This window comes from Nymphaea colorata, chromosome 6 (assembly GCF_008831285.2).
Source record: "Nymphaea colorata isolate Beijing-Zhang1983 chromosome 6, ASM883128v2, whole genome shotgun sequence".
Lineage (NCBI taxonomy): Eukaryota > Viridiplantae > Streptophyta > Magnoliopsida > Nymphaeales > Nymphaeaceae > Nymphaea > Nymphaea colorata.
Genome location: NC_045143.1, coordinates 5,640,560 through 5,661,130, shown reverse-complemented (window position 1 = coordinate 5,661,130; position 20,571 = coordinate 5,640,560). Strand labels below are relative to the sequence as shown.

Below are 20,571 nucleotides of genomic sequence, written 5' to 3'. Positions count from 1 at the left end.
CATAGCTTGACACGTTGGTCTTACCTGTTTTGGGTGCGCGGAATTCCTACCTTGAGCCTTTTGTTTTGGTCAGCTTACTTGATGAACTCTTGATGTTGGTGGGTTTGCGGATGTTTTGTTTCATTCCTGGGCTAATATTCTTCTAGTTGATCTCTGGCTTTGGTTTATGGCAGTTCAAAATGAATGGTGACCTTGTTTAGAGCGTACAAGGAATCGCTATGAACTGGAAGTTAAACCGATAAAAGTAAACTAACTGATACATGAATGAAAATGAACTTTTCGTTACAGAAAGACCATGAATACTATCTAACTTTGCTTGTCACATGAAGTTCTACCGGGGTTCTTGAGCAAAAGTGTAGCATTACTAAGCTGAGAAAAAAAAAAAAACTTAAATTATTCTTCCTTCTTCTAATGTTGTTGTCAAATTGAGTTTCTTGAGAAAGGAAGTCTTTTTTCCGGATATAAATACCAGAACTAGCATTACCGTTTCAGAGAGTGGAGAAAGAATGATTTGGTTGAAGTGGTCTTTTTCTGAAGCTTTTGGAGGATTGACGTGCGTTCAGTGTTCAACCACTCAGATTGGTGTCGTATAAAAATTGTTTATGCCTTCTCTCAGAAACCAGCATTGGTTGTGTTTGCTTTGCAGGCGGTTCAACAAAAAGCTACTTAGACCCACAAGAAGAGGTGTGAGTTTTTCTTCCTTGCGCAACCAATGCCACACGAGAGATTTAATTCCTTGTTTGTTACATGGTGCTACAACAGATTTATTTTCTTTACTATTACAGGTATTACCAATATATTGCTTAATAAATTTTGCACCAGACTTGCTATCTTTATGTACACAGACTTTGGAGCAACCCATGATTTTAGGCTCCATTTGATTCTTCGTAATCTATGCGTGATCAGCTTTACCAGAATTATTGACCTTACATTCTTCCTCAAAAGTATTTTCGCCTTTATCATCTTTTTCTATGTTAGCTGCTTTGTATCCATATCCAGATATAGATCTAATATCCCCCTCAAACATAGGAGTCCAGGAAGAACCCGAAGTTTGGATCTGAGATCTTCATACCATTGAATAGAGGAGTCTTAGTGAAGATATCTACAAGTTGGTTGGAGGAAGCAATGTGGGGAACTTGAAGTTGGCCTTTAGCAATTTGGTCTAGAAAGAAATGTATGTCTACCTCAACATGCTTACTTCATTGTTGAAAAATAGGGATGTTCCAACATATATTGCAGTTATTGTTGTTGCACCACAATGTAGGATAATTAAATGGGACATGTAGTTCTTTAAAGAGGTATGGTATACCTAGATAAGCTCCAATGTGGCATTAGAGATTGCTCAGTACTCTCCTGTGATCTACTTAGTCAAAAATATAACTAATTAGGCTGAGGTGGTCTAAAGTCTTTGCTGGTAGCTCAAGCTCAACCAACTTAGATTCGACGGTCAGCTCAGCTTATGTTCAAGGGCAGAGCCATGAGGTTCGCTTGGGCCGTCGTCGTCACTGTCCCTCTCTGTCTGCCTTTGTCTGCTTCTCTCTCTTTCTCTCGATTAATTCGGTGTTTGGCATTTCTGGTTTTATTTCTGCCCTACATTTCTGGTTTTGTTTCTGTCCTACGGGATGCAGGGAGCATGCGTACAGAACGTTCTGGACTCGGTTATCTTTGCTTTGTTAGCTGATAAGAATCGGAAGTTCATCTATGTAGAGCAGGCAATGGAACTTCCCTGTGTTTGTCTCCTTTTCACCCTCGTTTGGGATACTTTTGTTGCTTCAGCTTCTGTTTAGGTGTTTAGCTAAACATTAAAGGGGATAGGCGTTCGAGACCGACTTATTTGAGCAACAACGGCATTTTTTCAGCGATGGTGGAGAAACTAGAGCCCTTTGGTGCAGAAAATTGTGAAAGAACTAGTTGACTCCAGACACCTTGAATTTATGTACGAATACATGCTCATCTTGGCTTTTCTATGTGCAATGTGCTATTGATTCTGAATCTCTGATGCATCTTAGCTCTCTTTGTTTGTTCATAAATATATAGAACTCTTTATTCTTCCAAGCCATACATTTTTTCATTAATTTCAATCCTTTTTTGTCCCCAAGCAATTGAAAGATCATAGAGTCTTCTAGTTTGTAAGTTGCTGGGGACAAAAGTCGTTCACCAGTCAATGCATTACCTGAAAATAGGAAACAGCCTTTTCAGTAAAGAGTTCATCGAGATAATGGTAACACACACACACACACAGTTTTCAAAATTTCAGCGATACATCCAAATGGAAAAAACAAGGGAAGTCAAATTTATTTTCTAAATTTGCAAGGTTTATCAAACACTGCACTTTTCAAGAAAATACCAAATAAGATTTATGGAAACTTGATAAATAGAAAACCAAGAAGAAAGATTTTCTTGGTTTGCAACCGAAAGGGTTATCTTTTTCTGTTGTTTAGTTACAATTTTTAGGGTACCCAAAGCCAATAAGATTTAGCAGCGCCAAGAAGAAAGTGTATAGATCTTATTATATTGTCATGGTAATGGACCAAAGAAAAGGGAAAAACTTGAGGCTTGAGATTTTGAGAAGTTCAGTTTAGCTATGTCACATGGGTGCGGGTTGCGGGTGCATATGTGGGTGCAGATGTGGCAATTTTTCAAAAAACTTTAGGTGTGGGGACAGTGTTGTTGTATCTATGTGTGTGTCTATATATGCATATAAATAATTTGTTACATAGTTTTTTAACTGTTTAGTAACCTTATTTTATTTATATTTACGTATAAAGTTCTTGTATTAGAGATAGTTTAGTTGTGTACACATTTAAAATGGTCAGTTTTCGTCCGGCTCGGCTCACCGAACTGGATGTGCTGTGTCAGAAAAACACCAAGACCAGCTCCAGCATCAACACAGGTGTGGCAGCCATTTAGAAGCACCCATGTGACATGGAAGTTTTGTTGATTTTCCTGACAAAACCATTCTAACCTACAATAACATTATGGCTGTGAAAAGATGCTGCTCTTTAGAAACAACTTAAATGAACTAGGTGTTATGATAACGTTCAAATGCTGGAATATGCATTTGTCACAGGGCCATTTTCCAGTTGCGGATTTATAAAATTTTCCAATCCCTTTGCTTATTTCTTTCATGGGAATCCTCTAGAGCTATATCCATAGGTGTAAAATGGCGAGTTTCATCACTTTGATGCTTTGCTGGTTCTACTAGTGAAGGCTCCTGATACCAACATTCCTGTTTATGCCATAACATGTTTATGATCCATCAATGGCGTGATTTGATAAATGGAGATAGCATTGGTGGTGCATGGCAAATCGATCTATCTACACTTTCTGTCGCCTCTCCTTCCTCCTTCACCGGCCTCCTTCTTCCTTGCCAAGGTGAAATGATTACCTGTCCTCTCTCTATTCACACATAGAGAACACACACACATAAACAAAAAGGAAAAACTTCTTATCTATTCGAATCTTCATGTATGAGATGCAAACCCATGTCTTTTTTTTCTAACGGCAGGGTTGTCCTTCAGCATTCACCGGTCACTCCTTTCTACTCAGTCTATCCACGGAAAATTTCATTGGCCTTTAGTCCTATGAGCTACAGTTCGGTTACTGTTTCATCAAGCTGGTGGCATCTTGAGTTCTATCTTCGTGTTGATTCAAGGCTTTGTGCCATTTGTTCGACACAATTTCTCAAACTGCATGGTGCAGTTTTCCTGAAGCAACAAATGCTGCTGCAAATTGGTAGGCATATTTGTGACTGTATGGTGGCTGTCTTCTCATCTTCTTGAAGAAGCTGCTGCTGATCTGTGGTTTGTGCTGAATTCAAACCTACTGATTCTTCATTGTGTAGAAATATTGTATCTGATATCATACTTTTAAGGTGTACATTTTCTTCATTATCCTTTGGTATTTATGATTGAAGACAAAGAATTTGGTTGTATGTCAACCATTCCCAAACTTTCTCCCTCTAACTATAGTTACCTAATCAACTTGGCATCTGGTTCTTGGAAAAACAAGCATAGGTACATATCATGATAAACGTCAAACCACTTGGGATGCAGGCATTACCATCTACTATGAAACTAAAGCTAAAAGGACGATGCAAGTGAGGAACTAAAATAATAAAGAAACAGATGAAGATTTAGAGAAACAAATGTTGGGTAGCCAAAGGTAAGTGTATGCCTATAATTTGCAGTTGCTAGAGTTCGACTGCTCCTTTCAAGGGATGCAATGTTCTTTCTTTTAATCTTAGGGGCAAAAAGTGGTCTTCCAATGGAATTCAAGTGGAAAACGAGCAAGATTTCAGGTCCTATGCAAGAAAGAATCATGGAATATCGCTTTTAAAGGAACCTCATTCAGTTATGATAAGGCATGATGATGATGTTTTTGTTGCTTGTTGCGCTAACAGTATATCAAGCAGACACTGTTTGAGAGAGATGTTTAGTTGCAGTACCTGCATTTGTGCATGCATTAAGGGGATGACGACTTGACGTCGTTCTTACTCCCCGTAGAATATATAAAAGACAAAAAAAATGGAGTGTATGATCTCTCTTTTATGAATGTCGTCAGCCTCAGTTTTCATATAATTTCAGTTTGGAGAGCCGGTTGATGCTGTATATCGCCTGCCCATATCGAGCTATCTTTTTTTTTTTCATTATTTGAAAGATATTTAATAAATGTTTCAAAATAATTCATCAATAAAATGATGTTTAGTTCTTTTTTATGATCTTTACTGGTGGCGACTGCTTTGGTTTGTGGCCATTGAGGAGGAAAGAGGAGAAGAGGTGAGAGAAATATATTTGAAATTTCAAATTTGAAATAGATGAACTCAAACATCTCTCTCTCTCTCTCTCTCTCTCTTCCTCCTGAAATAAAAGCATGCAAAATAAATGCAAGTCACTGTCGGCTGTCGCAAAATGCAAATCTCATAAAATCTTTTTGCTTTCAAACGTATATCTTCTCCTTTACCCGTTTTTCTGATCATATTTCAACAATTAAAACTTCTCCAAGATTTTGGGTCCGAAATTAATGTTTTAATGGTCTGCCCATTATGTCCGGATTTTAGCCTTTACACAAACCATACACAAGGCACATTGACAGAGTGAGGATGAGGTTTTGGGTCTTAACACGAAGATCACTTGATATAATTAACTATCACGAAAACCGCTTGATATAATCTATTAACAAACCCCAATCCTGTTAGGAAAAATCAAAAAGGAAGGAAATGAAAAACCCAATTCAATCAAAACCTGTGATCTCTATGGTTCCAGGTTTGTCGCCTGCTCGACTCAATCAATCACTCCGTGAATTGGACGCGAAGGCTTCTTTTGCCTCTCAGAAGAATCACATCACATGTGCAACTTGTCTGTCCTTGGGTATTTAATTGAACCACCCATACTGTTAAACCAGATCCGTGCAAATTTGACCTCTTCCAATGCAAGAATATGGGCATAGATAGTTCGAGTTAGAAACGGGGAAATAAATATGACCGGGTCAGAATCGCCAGTTTCAACCACTTGGTTTTAAGTTTTCCATGTTAAAATAACATAAAAAGAACACTCACAGAATGTTTTTGCCATCAAATGAGTGTCCCGTGAATCTGCTTAAAGGTTAGGCCAGATTGTGAAATATTAGAAGTAATGTGTGAATTCTTATTATTCTTATTTCTCCCTTACGTTTTAAACAAATTTCTTGGAAGAATTCATTATATTTTGATCCAACAATGATTCATATTGAAATGTACGATTGTCACGAGATCTAAAGTGTCGCGTATTTATTTATTTATTTCTTGATCTTAGGTTGGAACATTTGGTATGTAACGATGGGTTTATTTAATTTGGAATTATCCGGAGGGAAAAAGACAGTAATCTTTTGCCCTGCTCCATTGCTAAAAGGTCCGTCCCCCATCCTAGTAAATTACTCAGTAATAAAGATAGGATAAGAAAAAATGGGGATCTAGAGAAAAGAACCTCAAAAACTTCTGATTAGGGATCTGCAGTAGTCATTACCTTATCCAATAATTAGGTATTGCTTCGTCCGAGATGGAGATAGATTTGGATGTAAATATAGAAAAATACAAAACCATATCCAAATTTTTACATGTACTTGGGTTAGGATGCATGTCGAGATCAGATATCCATCATATTTATTTTAAAAACTAAAAATTTCAGTCAAATTTCTGATTGGATGTGAATTTTCTTATCAATCCGACTACTTGGATTTGGATTCGAATCAAATATTGAACTATATGTGAACCACAAATACCCTAAAATGTACGTCCTGGCTTCATTCAGAATACTATTACCCTGTCCTCCATGCCTCAACAGTCATAAAGATCGAGCACCACGTTGGCAGTCATATCAATGTTGTCAATATGCTATGTGCTATATTCCGGGTAACATGCCCCCGGTGAAAATATTTCAGCTTGATATGGCAAATTTTTCCAGTTACTTTATACAAAATTCAAAAAATTGAAATGCTACAATATGAAATCAGGAGATCTTACAAATTTTTCCAGGACGACCAGCAGGCAACGCCACTGCTGAAGACGAAACTCAAGTAACACGAGAAAGAAAAGAGGCGTACAAATCAAACAGTCACCTCGTATTGCACATGAAACCTTTAATTGATGCATAAAATGCATTAGCAGCTGGCTAACTGGCACCAAAGGAGGAACTCAGTGTCTGAATCTGTTGTAAGAATCAAGGAATATAAATCAAGTTAGGTGTAAAATTTGTCGTATCGAAGGCTCACAAACGAAAGTCTAACTGCCAAGGACAACAAGCAAGTGATAAAAGTTTGCTTCGCTTAAGAACTGAATAACAAATGGAAAAAACAAAGACCATAAAATGGTTTATGATCTTTTAAGATCTCTGGCGCAAAAAAGAATGGGTTGATGCTTATCATCTTGACTTACTTCTGCTTGGCTACTGAACATCCGAGTTTATCAGAATGTTGGCCTAAAATTCCTGATAAACTAGCTTTTCTGATTACTTCAGCAATAATCCAGAGAAAGCAGGTTTTCCAAGGACTCGTGTCAGCAGAAAGAGTTAATGAAGCAAGAAGTTTTTGAGGGCTTTTATAGTGCCACATTAAGATAGCAAGGGTAGAACTATGACAAAACCATACCTTGTTTACAAGAAGGTCGACTTGCTCCCTGTACATTTCTTTCAAGTCATAAATGTCAGCACGAAGTTCCTCCAACTGTAAAGTGGAAATATCCAATTTATCAGATAGTAACATTGACAAAGGGAAGAACCCCCATGTTCTTCTCTATGCAAATGCATTAAGCCATTAATGTGCAATATGAGAAGGATGTGGCATTCTTTACATGGAAAAGGAAGGGAAGTACCTCTTCATCACGTTCACCCATAAGCTCCAGTGCTGCAGAATGCCTCCGTCTCAATGCCTCAAGCTCTGCCTTTAAGCTGGGAAGTACAGCAACTTCTGTACGCAATTTTTCACACTGAACAAACACACAGTTAATAAATATGCTGAGTAGGGTAGATAGTTTCATGCTATTGACAACATAGTTCACCTGGGAAGTCATTTTCACCAGCTCTTCAGCAAGGGAGTCACGGATAGATTCCAAAGATGCCTAAAGATTAGCATAACACTATTAGAAATGAATATTGGTCAATATATAAAACAAAGACGAGATATCACATAAATAGATCCTCCAAGGCTGTTTACTTCAAATACCTATTGATGACTAAACCATGTTTCATCAATTATATCAAATGATCGCAATATCCACATCATTTATCTTGAGACAGCATGTTTATGAGTTTGTCGACAACAATTAATCAACTGGTTTGCTAAAAATCAAAATCTATCTGAGAAATATAATCCAAAAATAGCAGCAAAAAGCCATAACTGCATTGATTTGGGAAAATTCTCACAAAAAGGTCCTTAACAACAATGTATCATTATAATACATGACAAAGCATGTCTATCGCAATGACCCATTGACTATGCTTTCAAATTTTCAACATATTGATCTTAGAAGTGCTATGGAGAGCATAAGCATAATGAAGAATTTGACTGTTCTAAACATCTCAGTCCATATTTAGATGAAATCACCTCAAAAAAATCCATGGACCCATAGCTTTAATATCGTATGGCATCTGGTTCCTTATTTTTCAACCCTTTCTCTATTTCCTCACCCTCAGGTCAGACCTTCAAGATCACCCTTCATCAATGGGTCGTAGGAGTTTCAACCTCTAGCAGCAAATACCTTACTCACCCTCACGTCTGAGGAACTTCATTTCCCCTGCTTGTCTTTGTTTCCTACTATTCTTGAAGAACAATGATCCCTTGGATATGAAATAAATGTTATCCATATTGAGTGCCCCATTGGTTAGAAAAACATCACTAAGGTACGTTCACTCATTTTCAGCTACCAATGCAAATCCATATTTGCCAAATCTGTAGAATGGATAAAAGATCCAAAGAATGTCTGAAAACCAAAGAACCAAGGGCCATGTGTGCATAAAGATGCTTTGCTGCTACTGCTTGTAGTCAACAAAACCTCTATTACATTTTGGATATAGTTAAGAACCTCTATTTCAAAAGAGCACCTAAAAGATTGACAATAATCAAAAACATGCCTAACCTTTTCATACATTGGTTAAAAGACACTATGTTTTGCACCATTAACAAGAAACTATTTACACATTAATCCTTAGGCTGTTACTAATTAAGTTTCAGTTAACATGGCAAAAGGAACCAGTTTACTTTTTCAAATACAGGTTCATTAGTTTGTCCTAGCTCTTCTTAATTATATCCAGTAATATTAATGCATAATTAATTATATCCACAACTTAGTTTCTATTTTAATATTCAAAATAACTGTGAGATATTTTTATTAATGTTTAGGAAGGTCTACAAAAAAAATCTATTTGTAAATGTTCTTTTTAGAGAGTAAAATGGCAGTTGTTATTGATTTAATTTAGCAGCTAAACTAAAAAAAAAAAAGATCTTACAAATCTTTTTTACTAACCATAGAAGAACTTATCTCTGCTCTTAAAAATATGAAAGGATAGATGTGCTTTTTATTATTGTTAATTCTGTAGGTACACTTCTGAAAATCCCCCTAAAGTTTCTAGAGTGCTTACTGACTCCATTTTGTAGCACAATCTGCCTAGGAGCAAAAGATTTTGGATTCATGTGCTAAGTTTCCGAGTTATTCAAAACTTCAAATATATAGTTTGACAAATATGAAATTCAGGTGTGATTTTGACAAAGGAGTCTATGCATGTTTCACTAACAGTCCATAGTTCAGAACCAGACATGCACATCTTTACAAAAAAAATCACGAAAAAAGGAAAGAAGCTGTTGGAGTTTATCCTTATCACAATTAAATCCGATTTTTTTTTTTTTAAGAAGAAATACAAATCACTGCCCAACGTTTGGGAAAATATGAAATCATTGCATAATGGTTTCACTCTCCACAAATTACTGTACAATTTTTCACAAAAACTCTCAAATAGAAACTTTCAATCACCACCACTAAAACAACCAGAGTCAAATAGGGGATACCATAGTATTTGACCAAAAAAATTCTTTGCAAAATGTTTTCCCGAAATCACCGCTCAACCTGGATGTGTGAAACCTGCAATCTAGTTATATGGCCAGAAAATAGAGAAGCCACCTTATGTTGTCCAATCTTCCAGGCCATGTATGGCCAGCGAATGGAAAGGCCATCTGAGAGGAGAAGGAAGAGGTACCAAAGAAGAACAAGAAGAAAGGCAGCTAAAATCAGGCATTCCTGATGCTCCCTCTTGCCTTCAGCAACAGTTGTGGCTGCAAAGACAATGCTCTCACAAAAGGAAGCAGACATCTAGATGATGCTCACTGCTGGCATCCATCTTGACACCAAGAATTGCAACTTTTAGGTGGAGAAATATGTATTCAAAAGGAGAAGCAAGGGGATCTTATCATAAACCATTGAAGAACATTGAAGAAACTTCAACAGCCAGCCAGGGTTATTGTTGCTGCTGAGAACCCACAGGATGTTATTGCCCAGCCTGCTCCATTACACTCGTGTACCAGAAACTCAACCGTGCACAATCCTTTGAGAACAACAAACAAGAACATACACTGCTGGTGGAAAGAAAGCAGATTGACTCAAATAAGGCATTGAAAAGCTCAACATGGGTAAGTTTGCAATTTTACCTCCATAATTAATGTTTTTTTATCAGTTTCCATGGGTAAAATGACTCTTTAAGAGTTTTGATTAAAAGTTGAGCAGTGGTTTGGAAAAAAAAATCAGCAGTGATTTGTCATGGACCAAAATGTGTGGCGGTTATTTGTAGTTTTCCAAAGAAGAAAAAAAGAACCTTACCAAGCGTGACATATAAGAGGAAAGTTCACCATCCTTCAGTCGCAGTGTAGATTCAATATGTGCCATGGCACTTGGTGTCATGCTTTTTCCAGAATATGGTGACATAGCTGCATCTGCCAGGGTTTTTATTTCTGGTGTGGCACTATCAGATGAATCCAAAGATGCCTGAAGGTAAAAACTTTCCTCCATGTTCCTTAGGCTTCCAGCACTTGAATGTTTCCGGAGGGATATATCCATCCCTGTTGACAGGTAACAAGGAAATGTAATTGAAAATAATAGACTGAGAGAGAATATTTCGGAATATATATACCATTATCATAATAAGGGGCACTTAGATGCTTGGGTATCGGAGTTTGTTCAGCTGGAACAGATATCTTTAAATGAGAAAACCTCTCCAGCTCTAGCTTAGCAGCCCTTTCTCGTTCAAGCTCCTAGACAATAATATGCACTGATATCAATGAAGATCAACTCCTCTGTCTATTAAATATTCAAAAGCAACATACCATCGAGCCAAACATGTAACAGAACAGCAGTCCCACAAACCTTCTCAAGAATTAGAAGGACAAGAGATGATGATGGAAGAATACAGCACAAATATGCAAATGCCCCATGCTACTCTCAGAGGCTGAATATGAAGCAAATTGAATGCAGTGTCTTTGGAATTATACCAGGAATTACAAATCATCGCTAAATTAGCATCGCAGACAGTTCAATGGAAGATAAGAGATGCTCTCATTTTAATAACTAATCGCCCACTAATCGCCCAAGCACGTTAGTAGCTTGAATCGATGATGGCATGCATTGTGATAGAATTCAGAATGTGCAGAGGCGTTGAAATGATTCACTAAGGAGCATGATCCATATCTACTATACTTGGCTTTTTTCTCATCCTGATAAGTAGGTAATTGATTGTTTAGGATCCTCTAGAAGCCTGCATTTGTATAGAAAACCACTTAGTAGATGTATCACGTATCCAGAAAACCTTCATGCAATATACTATAGACTGGCATGATTAATAATTTAGTATAAGCTATTAATAAAAATAAATACCAGAATCCAAATGTGGCATTGAAAGACCAGCATAGTCTAAACTATTTAGATAAGTTCTGAAGTTGAAGATCCTTTCTCTGGCGATTAAACTAGTGCCAGTAACCATTTTCAGGATATGAGTATGAGCATAGCAAAAATTCAGGAATGCATGGTATGGTAAGGATGATCAAGTACTCAACCTTACTAAAACTGACGAGAAGCACAAGCAACTAAAAAGCTGTGATAGGCCGGTGGGCATTTAAAACACATGCTACTTGTGCATAGAAGCAGGGCCCACTCATATTACTCAAGTATTTTCAGAATATATATGCAATATCTTAAAAACAATTCAACAAGTTCCATGTTGATTTCAACTACAGCTTTGGTTATTAAAGGCCATTTACGTCAAATGGATACATTCCTATAACAGCATAGGACAGATGGCAAGTTCACCTGCTCCAAAAGTCCTCTATGCTCAGCTTCTTCAAGCATTTGTCGTTTATGTTTACTTCGGAGCTCCTTTATTTCATCTTCAAGCTGCTTGGCACGGCCTTCATGAGTGGCAGCAGCTTCCTGTAATGCTAGGTATTCCTGCCTGTTTTCAGATGCTCTCTGCCTTTCTTTCTCTAGTGATCGGGTCAACTGTGTTTGCTCAGTTCTAAGACATGAAACCTGAAATAAAGTGCAAGGATTCTCTATTGACAAACTTCTTGGCATAATATTCAAAGATCTATTAATAAAACAAATAATTACCTGTGCCTCTAAGACAGCCATGCGGGATAACGTCTGCGAAAGGCGTTCACTCATAGAACGCTCCCTTTCTTCAGCTGTTGCAGCTTTAATCTCTGACTCCTGTCAACCAAAAATTTTTTTTTTGTGTGAAAAACAAGGAAGAAGCATTATCACAGTTAAAAGTATTGAGGGCAGTAACACAAGTACATCAAACCTGCAGACGATCTCTTAGGCTTTTCTCTACACCAGACCAAGCTTCAGCCTGTCTAGCTGTTGCTTCCTGTTCATAAAGTGAGAAATTTCTCCTCAAGGTCAAACTAACATTATTAACTGAGAATAAGCAAGTTATGCACTCCATCCAGAAATTTCATGCTCACTAGTTCAACATAACCGTGGGAAGTAGATGACCAGCAAAAAAAAAACAAAAGAACTTTTTCAACAATGGAAACTGTTACCTTCATGGCTTCAATCTGCCTTAAGAGTGGCCTGGTAGACTCAGGCACTTGCATTTTCAACTCCTCACATCGCCGCTCACTTTCCTGGAATTTAAGGATGAGCAACAAGGCAGTTATGTAGGAGAACAATGATGAATTTGTCTAAGAGTTAAAGTAGTTAGCATATGGACAAAATGCTCACTTGATAATATTTCTTGAGATCATCAATATCCCTACGCAGAATATCTTCACGAAAAACAGCCTACAGTTTAATTGCAAACAACATCAGGCTTTTATCAGATAGAGATTTAGGTTTGAGAATTAAAAATGCACCTGCTGCTCTGTTCTGCTTAGAGTTTGACGTAGTTCTTCAATTGTTTGCAGCAACGTAGCTTCACGCTCACCAGCTTCACGTAAGCGACGCTCAAGTTCAGCTTTGGCTTCGCTGTTTGCGCGTGATTCTGCCAAGGCCTCAGCTTCCTTGGCTGCATTAAGAGCATTAGTGTAAAATTCCTTCTGTGCAGCCAGCTCTGCTTGACTCCTTTCCACTGTTTCTTGCAGCAATCTTTCTGTTGCAGATTTGTCTTTTTTTATACTCTCTACTTTTGCTTCTTCCACCTGGAAATCAGATTCTTAGAAATTGGCATAAAAACTAGAGCTCACTCAAATCCAGTCAACTATAAATTTTAACTTTGTATGAGTAAAATAATAATAATATCATTCTATCCAATGACCAGCTAACACAAATGATTCCAACAAAACTGCTAGATGAAATTGAAGATATTGGGAAACTAGTCCAAGAACTTTCAATAGCTTAAGAGTGTTCTCAGAACAGGAAAAAAAAATCTTTCCTAATCAGCCCAAAATGGTAAAATCTTGTCTTACATAGATATACTAAATCGACAGAAGTTATGGGCAGAACCACCGAGGACAGTGTTCCATATTCATGCTGATCACCCTATACAAGAGGCCCAATTGTACATATAAAGTACTTTACATCTAAACTCTACTGTAGTCCTTGCAACAGAGACAGTCACAATACTTTTTTAGCACTTGTTTGACTAGTTGTGGGAAAGGTCTGAGATGAAACAACTTGATAATTTTCCACCTTCACTTTTTGTCACACCCCAGGGATGTGAAAGTTTTGTGGAAGATCTAGAGGGTGCCTTGTGATACCATCCACCACTTTTAAATGAGGAGTGTATGATCGAGACAGAAGATCTGTCCCAGAACATTTATTCCAACACCCACACATGCCCTTAAGATAATAGATATTTACCTTTTGGCAATATAAATTAAACCAATTTTGAGTTAGAAATACCACAAAGAAGAAAAACTATGACGATGCTTGGCACTTTCCAGAGCACCACAGGCCTCAGGACAAGTCCCGGAATTCGAGTTGGCACCAGAAAAAAGAAATACTAATTTACATAGAAAAGCATGTCTGAGTTCTTCCACTATATCCACAGGTTAAAGACAATATATGATTAACATAGAATACCCTTAGGCTCTAAAATACATATTTGGATAAGAAAGTGACATTTATTCAACATGCAATAAAAACCAAAATAAAAGGTCATGTATGCCACTAATTTACCTGAATCCTGGAAGCAAGCCTCTGTTTCTCTTCTTCAAATTCCCTGACCTAATGTTCCATTAGAAAATGTCAAAATTAGAGTCGGAAACAGAGAGGAAAATAATGCTAAAGCTTTTAATACCTGTGCTCTTAATTTCCTAATTGTTGCTTCCTGGGTAGCTTGCTTTTTAGAAAGTTCCTCACCTGCACCATTCCACAAACGGCACAAAGTACATACCTTTCAAATCCAACTAAAAATTTAAAATTGGTTTTAAAATCAACAAAAAGAAATGACACTGATAATTTCAATAAGCATCCCACACAAGAAACTACTGAAGGGTTAGATCAAAAGCAAAATAATGAGAAACAGGGGTGGAACCAGGAATTTTTCAATAGGGGGGCTGAATTATAGTTTCAAAATTTTAACATGGGCCGAAATATAACTTTTCAACATTTTTATATAGGCCAAATGAAATTTCCATGCAATTTTTTTTTTTTTCAGATTGGAGAGATGGTGGGCATGGCCCCTGCAGGCTCTGCCCCTGATGACAAACATTAGCTACTATTTTGAACAGCAAGAGACTACCAGAACATTCAATTCAAACAGCAAAGCACAACTAGTCACTAGTCAAGCCCCACACTGAACTTAAATTTTCCAACAATATTGACGAGGATTACAAGGAACTTAATTGTTTGATAGTGAGTTACATTTAGTCATGGATGGAATAGCCCAATAACCAACCATTGATTGGTTAGACATTTCACCCACCAATCCTGCTCCATGCTCAAGTGTGTGGCTAGATATAACCATGCTAAGCATAATGCCTAGTAGAAAATTACCTTCCGCCATAACTTGGCTGATAATCTCATCCTTTTCCTTTAAAAGAGCAGCTGCATCACTTTTCCTGCTTTGCTCTCTCCTGAGTGCATCCCTTTCTCTTGTAAGAGCATACACCTGAAACCAATATAAAGAACCACTTCAGATATTTATACATGAACATGCAGAAGGCTATCGGTAAGATCAATAAATTTTGTTAATTGGTAAACTCGTTTCCAGCAAGAAAGTTAGTTAACCTTATGGTATTGGTGACCACTGACCAATGCACCATTTTTAAACTCTGAAAATGATATAGCAATGTCAGTGTAAATTTCTGCTAACAGGGTAAGCCTGTAATTTACCAGTGAACACTGCTTTCCTATCTACTATTTGAAGAAATGTTATCCCAAAGGCAGTAAACAAAATGGTTCTACCGAAGTAACCAGAATGAACCAAGTTCTCCTAGACCTCTTTTGTCGACTACCAGGTTCTCATAGACAAGCTCAATAGGGATTCAGTCCCCATAGTTATTATAATCTCTCTATCCAGCTTACTATCCTTGGGATCCAACAAGTTATCAATGTGCATACATACCATCGGCCTAGGAGGCTGTCCTATAAGAATTCCACATTTTCATTCAAGGGGAAAACTGAAAAAGGCTGATATATGAAGAACTATACCTTCTTCTCAAGAGTGGCCACTCTTTGATGGTATTCCTCCCGAAGTGCATCTACTTCTTCATCTGATGTTCGCCTCTGAGGATTATAAAGTTAACAATAATAATCAGAATTTTCACAAATGATTTCCTGGAAGCCCCAATAAGTGAAGCAATTTTATACATGCAAGAAGCAAATGCAAAGCCCGAAACCTGAAAGGTTCATGCTTCAGCAAATTCCACTGCTCAATTAAATTAATTGCATAAAGTGCCATGAGAAAGACAAAAAGCAGCTTCCCAACAAAGCATGTATTGAAGTCAAGAATCAAAAGTAAAAGAAAAATTGTAAGTATCTTACAACAAGAATTGCATAATCAACCATATGAACAAGGTTGAAAGATAAAGTAGGGATTTTGTTGGTACCATACCAGCATAACATGATTTCGGCCAGGTCGAAACTCTTAGTCTTACAAGTTGTCAAGAAGAATGACAAGATACATGGATACACCACATGATAGAAGGTGTAGTCAAAAGCATTTACAAATTCTTAGTACCATTTAACATATTTCCAGTAATAACAACTTTTTTTACATATTAATGCATTTGTTTCTAGAACCTCATATATTAGCTTTCACAGCAATACCCTACCCATAAGAAATCCATACCAGCATTATATGGATATCATGCTATAAAGGTTTCCCTTCTATCACAAGATCTTGAAACTGTTATTACACTATCTCAAGCATAAATTATTATACTGTCACAAACAGTATTATCTAAAATGGAATTTTGGAGTAAATAAGATTCGAAGGTAACAATCCTCCACCATACCCTCTTACTTCTTTTTCAGGTTTGTTACTTGTTAGGGTGAAAAGGATAATACCCTACGGGAAACTATCTTCTAACAGCCCTTTTCTATTTCCATGTATAGCCCATTTTTAAGAGACTTATAGCAGAATAATTTACATGAACTTTCATTTCCATTGAAAGAAGACTACACAGGGGAATCTTTGGTTTAAGGTAGGAAAAAAAAAAAAGAACATATTCTCCAATGTTGTAATTTTCCAAACTGTTCAGGCATGATTATGAAGTAAAAAACTGCCAACTTGTGTATATTTAAAGACAATTAAAAATCAACTTAAATCAATGCATCATTGGAAGTCAGGACCATTAATCACTCAATGATGGAAACAACAAAAGCACAAGCCTTTAGGTACCTTCAGATCCTCAATAGCAGACTTAAGTTGCTCATTTTCATTCATAAGCTTTGCAATCTCATCAGCTTTTGCCTGCATAAGGCCCCAATTCCAAATATCATGCAAACGACACAAACAAACTATCAGGAAGAATGAGATATAGTCATTAAAGCATTGGAGAACTCCAAATGTGCAAAAGGATTGAAAAAGAAGGCACCTGAGCCTGCCTTGCTGCTCCTTGCAATGCTGCTTCCATCATTTTCATCTCTGCCCTTAGCTTCTCCGCTTCAAAACCACAATCCACAGAATCAGGTGTATTTATCTCTGGGCTCAGGGTTTGGTTTCTGTTGTCACTTTCATTTTCTCTACAAACTGTTGGAACAACTGATGCACTATCATCTACCACATCTTTTACAGCATGTGTTTCCTGCCTAGATGTGATCGTGTCTGATAAATTGGTTAAAAGCTCCGTAGGGTTTTCATTGCTCACAGGAATTGTAGAAGGGACATCGGTAGAGTCACATGCAACACTTGGTTCCTGAGTATCCAACGCTTCACCATGGGGCACAGAAACTTTTTCACAGAGGCAGTTTGTCATTTCTGCACTGTTGCTCTCCTGAACACCACCAGAATACAAGGGCTCAGGCTCTGGATGTACTTCTTCACTGATAGTTGCTGACTCTGGGAATTCCTTATCAGTCTTACCAAGACCTCCACTTGCAGGCCCATCCCCAGGTGAGACTTTGGCACTATCTTTTGGCTCAAATGACTGAACAGCAACTGGTGCTTCTTCCTGTTTTGTTGGAGAAAGATCCTGTTCAGTAGGTAAAACCTGGGAGTTATGTTCTTGGTCCTCCTTTGACAGATCAGATATACTCTGATCTTCACTTGGTTTGTCACCTGCAGATGTGTCTTCGACAGTTTGAATATCTGGCGCTCCCACAATTCCATGCTTTTCCTCTCCTGTTTCCAGTGATGAAGCAGTCTGTTGAGAAACATGTTCAGATGAGGGCTCAACTTGCTCCTTAAGCAAAGATGGCTTTTGGGGAGGCTCAACATTTACAACAGGTTCATTGTTTTCAGTCCTTTGTCCCATAAAAGCCATAACTGGGTTGAATATTGTCTTTGTCTCCGATGAAACCCATGATGATCCTGACTCTTAAACGCACAAAAGAAAAACTCAAATAAGCACTGCATGAAAAAGGAAAAGAAAAAGAAAGACCCAAAAATATCGCTGCTTAACGTGAGTTTAAATTAGAGAGAGGGCATTTGATTCATTTAAGAACTAGCTGTCAAGGACTAGAAACGAATGGAATTCCACTCTTGTCGAAAATCATCAGAACACTCATCTTTTATTGAGCTTGGATTTGTATCCTAAAACAAAAGCCATGGGGACGCCAGATTTAGAGAAACAAAGAATTTCATGCAAGAGAACACTCGAAAAAATGTACCCTTGACCTCATTTACATCATTCGTGCTCAATATTTAAAGAAAGAAGAGGGGAGGGGAGCGGGCGCCTTCCTGAGTTTCTCTATCCGTACAAGCAAATGTACATTGTGTTGCATAGCCAGCCAGCAAAGAGACGCCGTATCAAAAGAATCAACAATTGAATTTATAAAAGGAACAGACGGCCGAAGTGCTCCATTTTAATTACTGTATTAAGAATGTTGATCCATCCGCTATATCATAAAAGCGAAAGAGAATTAAAAAACAAAAGACGGAGGAAAATTCGCGTTTTCCAAGTTGAACTTGATAATTAATTTGGCAAAGGAGGAATTGGTTTCGTGAGTCTGACTAATGCCAACTGCTGATAGATGACAGAAATTTGCAACTACGGTAGCAGTCTGAAACACATTTGGCACCATCAGTTACGAAACAAATTTCGGTATTTTAGTTCATGCACTAGAAAGATCCAGATCACCACGCTTGTCACATTATCGGGAATTCATATTTTCTAGACTCATGGATCCGACGAAGTGATTAGAAGGAGAAACATCCCGATTTTCCAGGAAACACAGCAACGATTAAAGCTGCAGGAAGAGAATTGCAGATGCTGGAACTTACCTTCGGCGGCGTCGGGTTTCTCCTCGAGTCCGAGCGCGCTGTCGAAATTCTTCTCGATATTCTTAACGCTCTCGCTCAGCTTCGTCACCGCCCCGGCCAGATCCGGGAAGCCTCCCAGGGAAACCTTTCCCAGCCACGCCATCCCCAAGCGATTTGGCTAACCCTCTCAGAACACAAGCATCTCCATCTCTTCTCGTGATTCGCCACGAAGCCCAAAAATTGTTCTCCAATTGCCAATCAGGAGATACAAAACGCGATCGAACCAACCAAAAAAGAGGCCCCCCAATTCCAGAAATCTGAATCCACCGAAGAGTCGACGACGATGAGAAATCGAAAGTAGAATTGGCGGGTAGCGGTTAAAGCAGAATAGAACGAAAGAGATCAGACCACGGGAAGCTCGCGAACTTTCGATCTCCTGCCAAGAAATCGAACTGTTCGCTGCTTTCGTTCTTCCCTCGTCGCAGGCTTTTCCCTCTCTTTCTCTCCTTTCCTGTTTTCTTCTCCCCACGTTTTCTTTCTTCCTTTCCAATTTACTTGTTCATTATTCTATTGTCATTTGTTTTCCCTTCGACGCCTCATTGAAAATAAGAAAAATGGGAGGGAAAACAACGGCAGATCGATGTTTCGGGTAACATTCGAGTGATTTCTTCCTCTGTAGTTGAACAATTTCTTGCTGTTGATGAAGGCTTAGCAGAGCCTTGACAAGATCATGATTGTTAAAATGCGCCAAGTATGGGAAAAAATGCGTTTACATGGAAGTCCAAATTCTTAAATCAAATGGCTTTAGAGTTAGAATTCCGTGAATAGTTCTAAAATTCCTTGAATTGAAAGAGGTCGAAAGTCCGATATCTAATAAAACATTATTACAGTTAAAAAAATTTACAAAAACTTGGTAGGTACCGGACCTTAGGCCAATTTATAAGTAATAATTGTGGCCATCCATCGAATTGGTTGAGAAAAAACAAAAAACAAAACAAAACAATAAAAAATACTGGTGTTGTTAGATCTCCTCAAAGGTTGGTAGATCTAAATTTTTCAATAGGCCAAATAATTTGGTAACGTAAATGTGTAGTTGTTATGTTTGATCTAAAAGCTTTAATTTGCTAGGATCTGGAATTTGTTGTGGAATCTGATGCCAAAATGAGAAAGATTGAAAGACACTCCTTTTCCCTTGCGTTTTTGGTGAATTACAATACACGCGCCCACAAAAAAGAACCAGCTACTGGCCCTTTGCTTGGGCCTACCTATTACATTATTAAAAATTTATAAAAACCAATCTCTTTCCCATAAAGGAAAAAACCCAAAAAATTAAAAATAAATTCCCTGCCAAATGTGAGAAAAGAAAAGTAAATGAAAGAAGAAAAGGTAAATGGAAAATATCATTCGTTACATCGAATGTAGAGAATTTGCTATATTAAACATGCTATGTCACATAAACCCCATGGGTTTAAAGATATTGGATTTGAAATGCATTCCAAAAGAGGCATTTTGGTAATAGGAATACTAAGTATTTCAAAGATTGAAGCAAATTCATATGTCACTATGTTTTAGTATTTCATGAATCTGCTGAATGTATCACAAAAATTGAAGCGAATTTATAGGAACATTAAGACAAATTCATGAAACACTATGTTTTAGTAATCCATGAATCTGTCTCAATCTTTGATTAGATTCATATAACTTTATGTTAGTTTTGTTGTTGCCAAACGGCCGCAAAAGGTAATTGGAT

At 37.6% G+C, this 20,571-nt stretch overlaps 1 protein-coding gene across 1 annotated transcript; it reads right to left on the bottom strand.

The window, feature by feature from the left end:
* Positions 1 to 6,357: 6,357 nt before the first annotated feature.
* LOC116255808 (golgin candidate 5) lies at positions 6,358 to 19,561 on the bottom strand. Its single transcript, XM_031631839.2, has 20 exons — positions 19,230 to 19,561; positions 18,843 to 19,138; positions 16,996 to 17,936; positions 16,800 to 16,871; positions 15,608 to 15,682; positions 14,951 to 15,065; positions 14,253 to 14,314; positions 14,132 to 14,179; positions 12,868 to 13,152; positions 12,737 to 12,796; positions 12,556 to 12,639; positions 12,315 to 12,380; positions 12,122 to 12,220; positions 11,822 to 12,040; positions 10,650 to 10,770; positions 10,340 to 10,578; positions 7,532 to 7,591; positions 7,346 to 7,459; positions 7,123 to 7,197; positions 6,358 to 6,683 (listed from the first exon to the last, which is right to left on the bottom strand). The coding sequence occupies exons 2-20, from the start codon at positions 18,982 to 18,984 to the stop codon at positions 6,648 to 6,650; spliced, it is 2,913 nt and encodes a 970-aa protein (XP_031487699.1). The 5' UTR covers positions 18,985 to 19,138; positions 19,230 to 19,561; the 3' UTR covers positions 6,358 to 6,647.
* Positions 19,562 to 20,571: the final 1,010 nt, after the last annotated feature.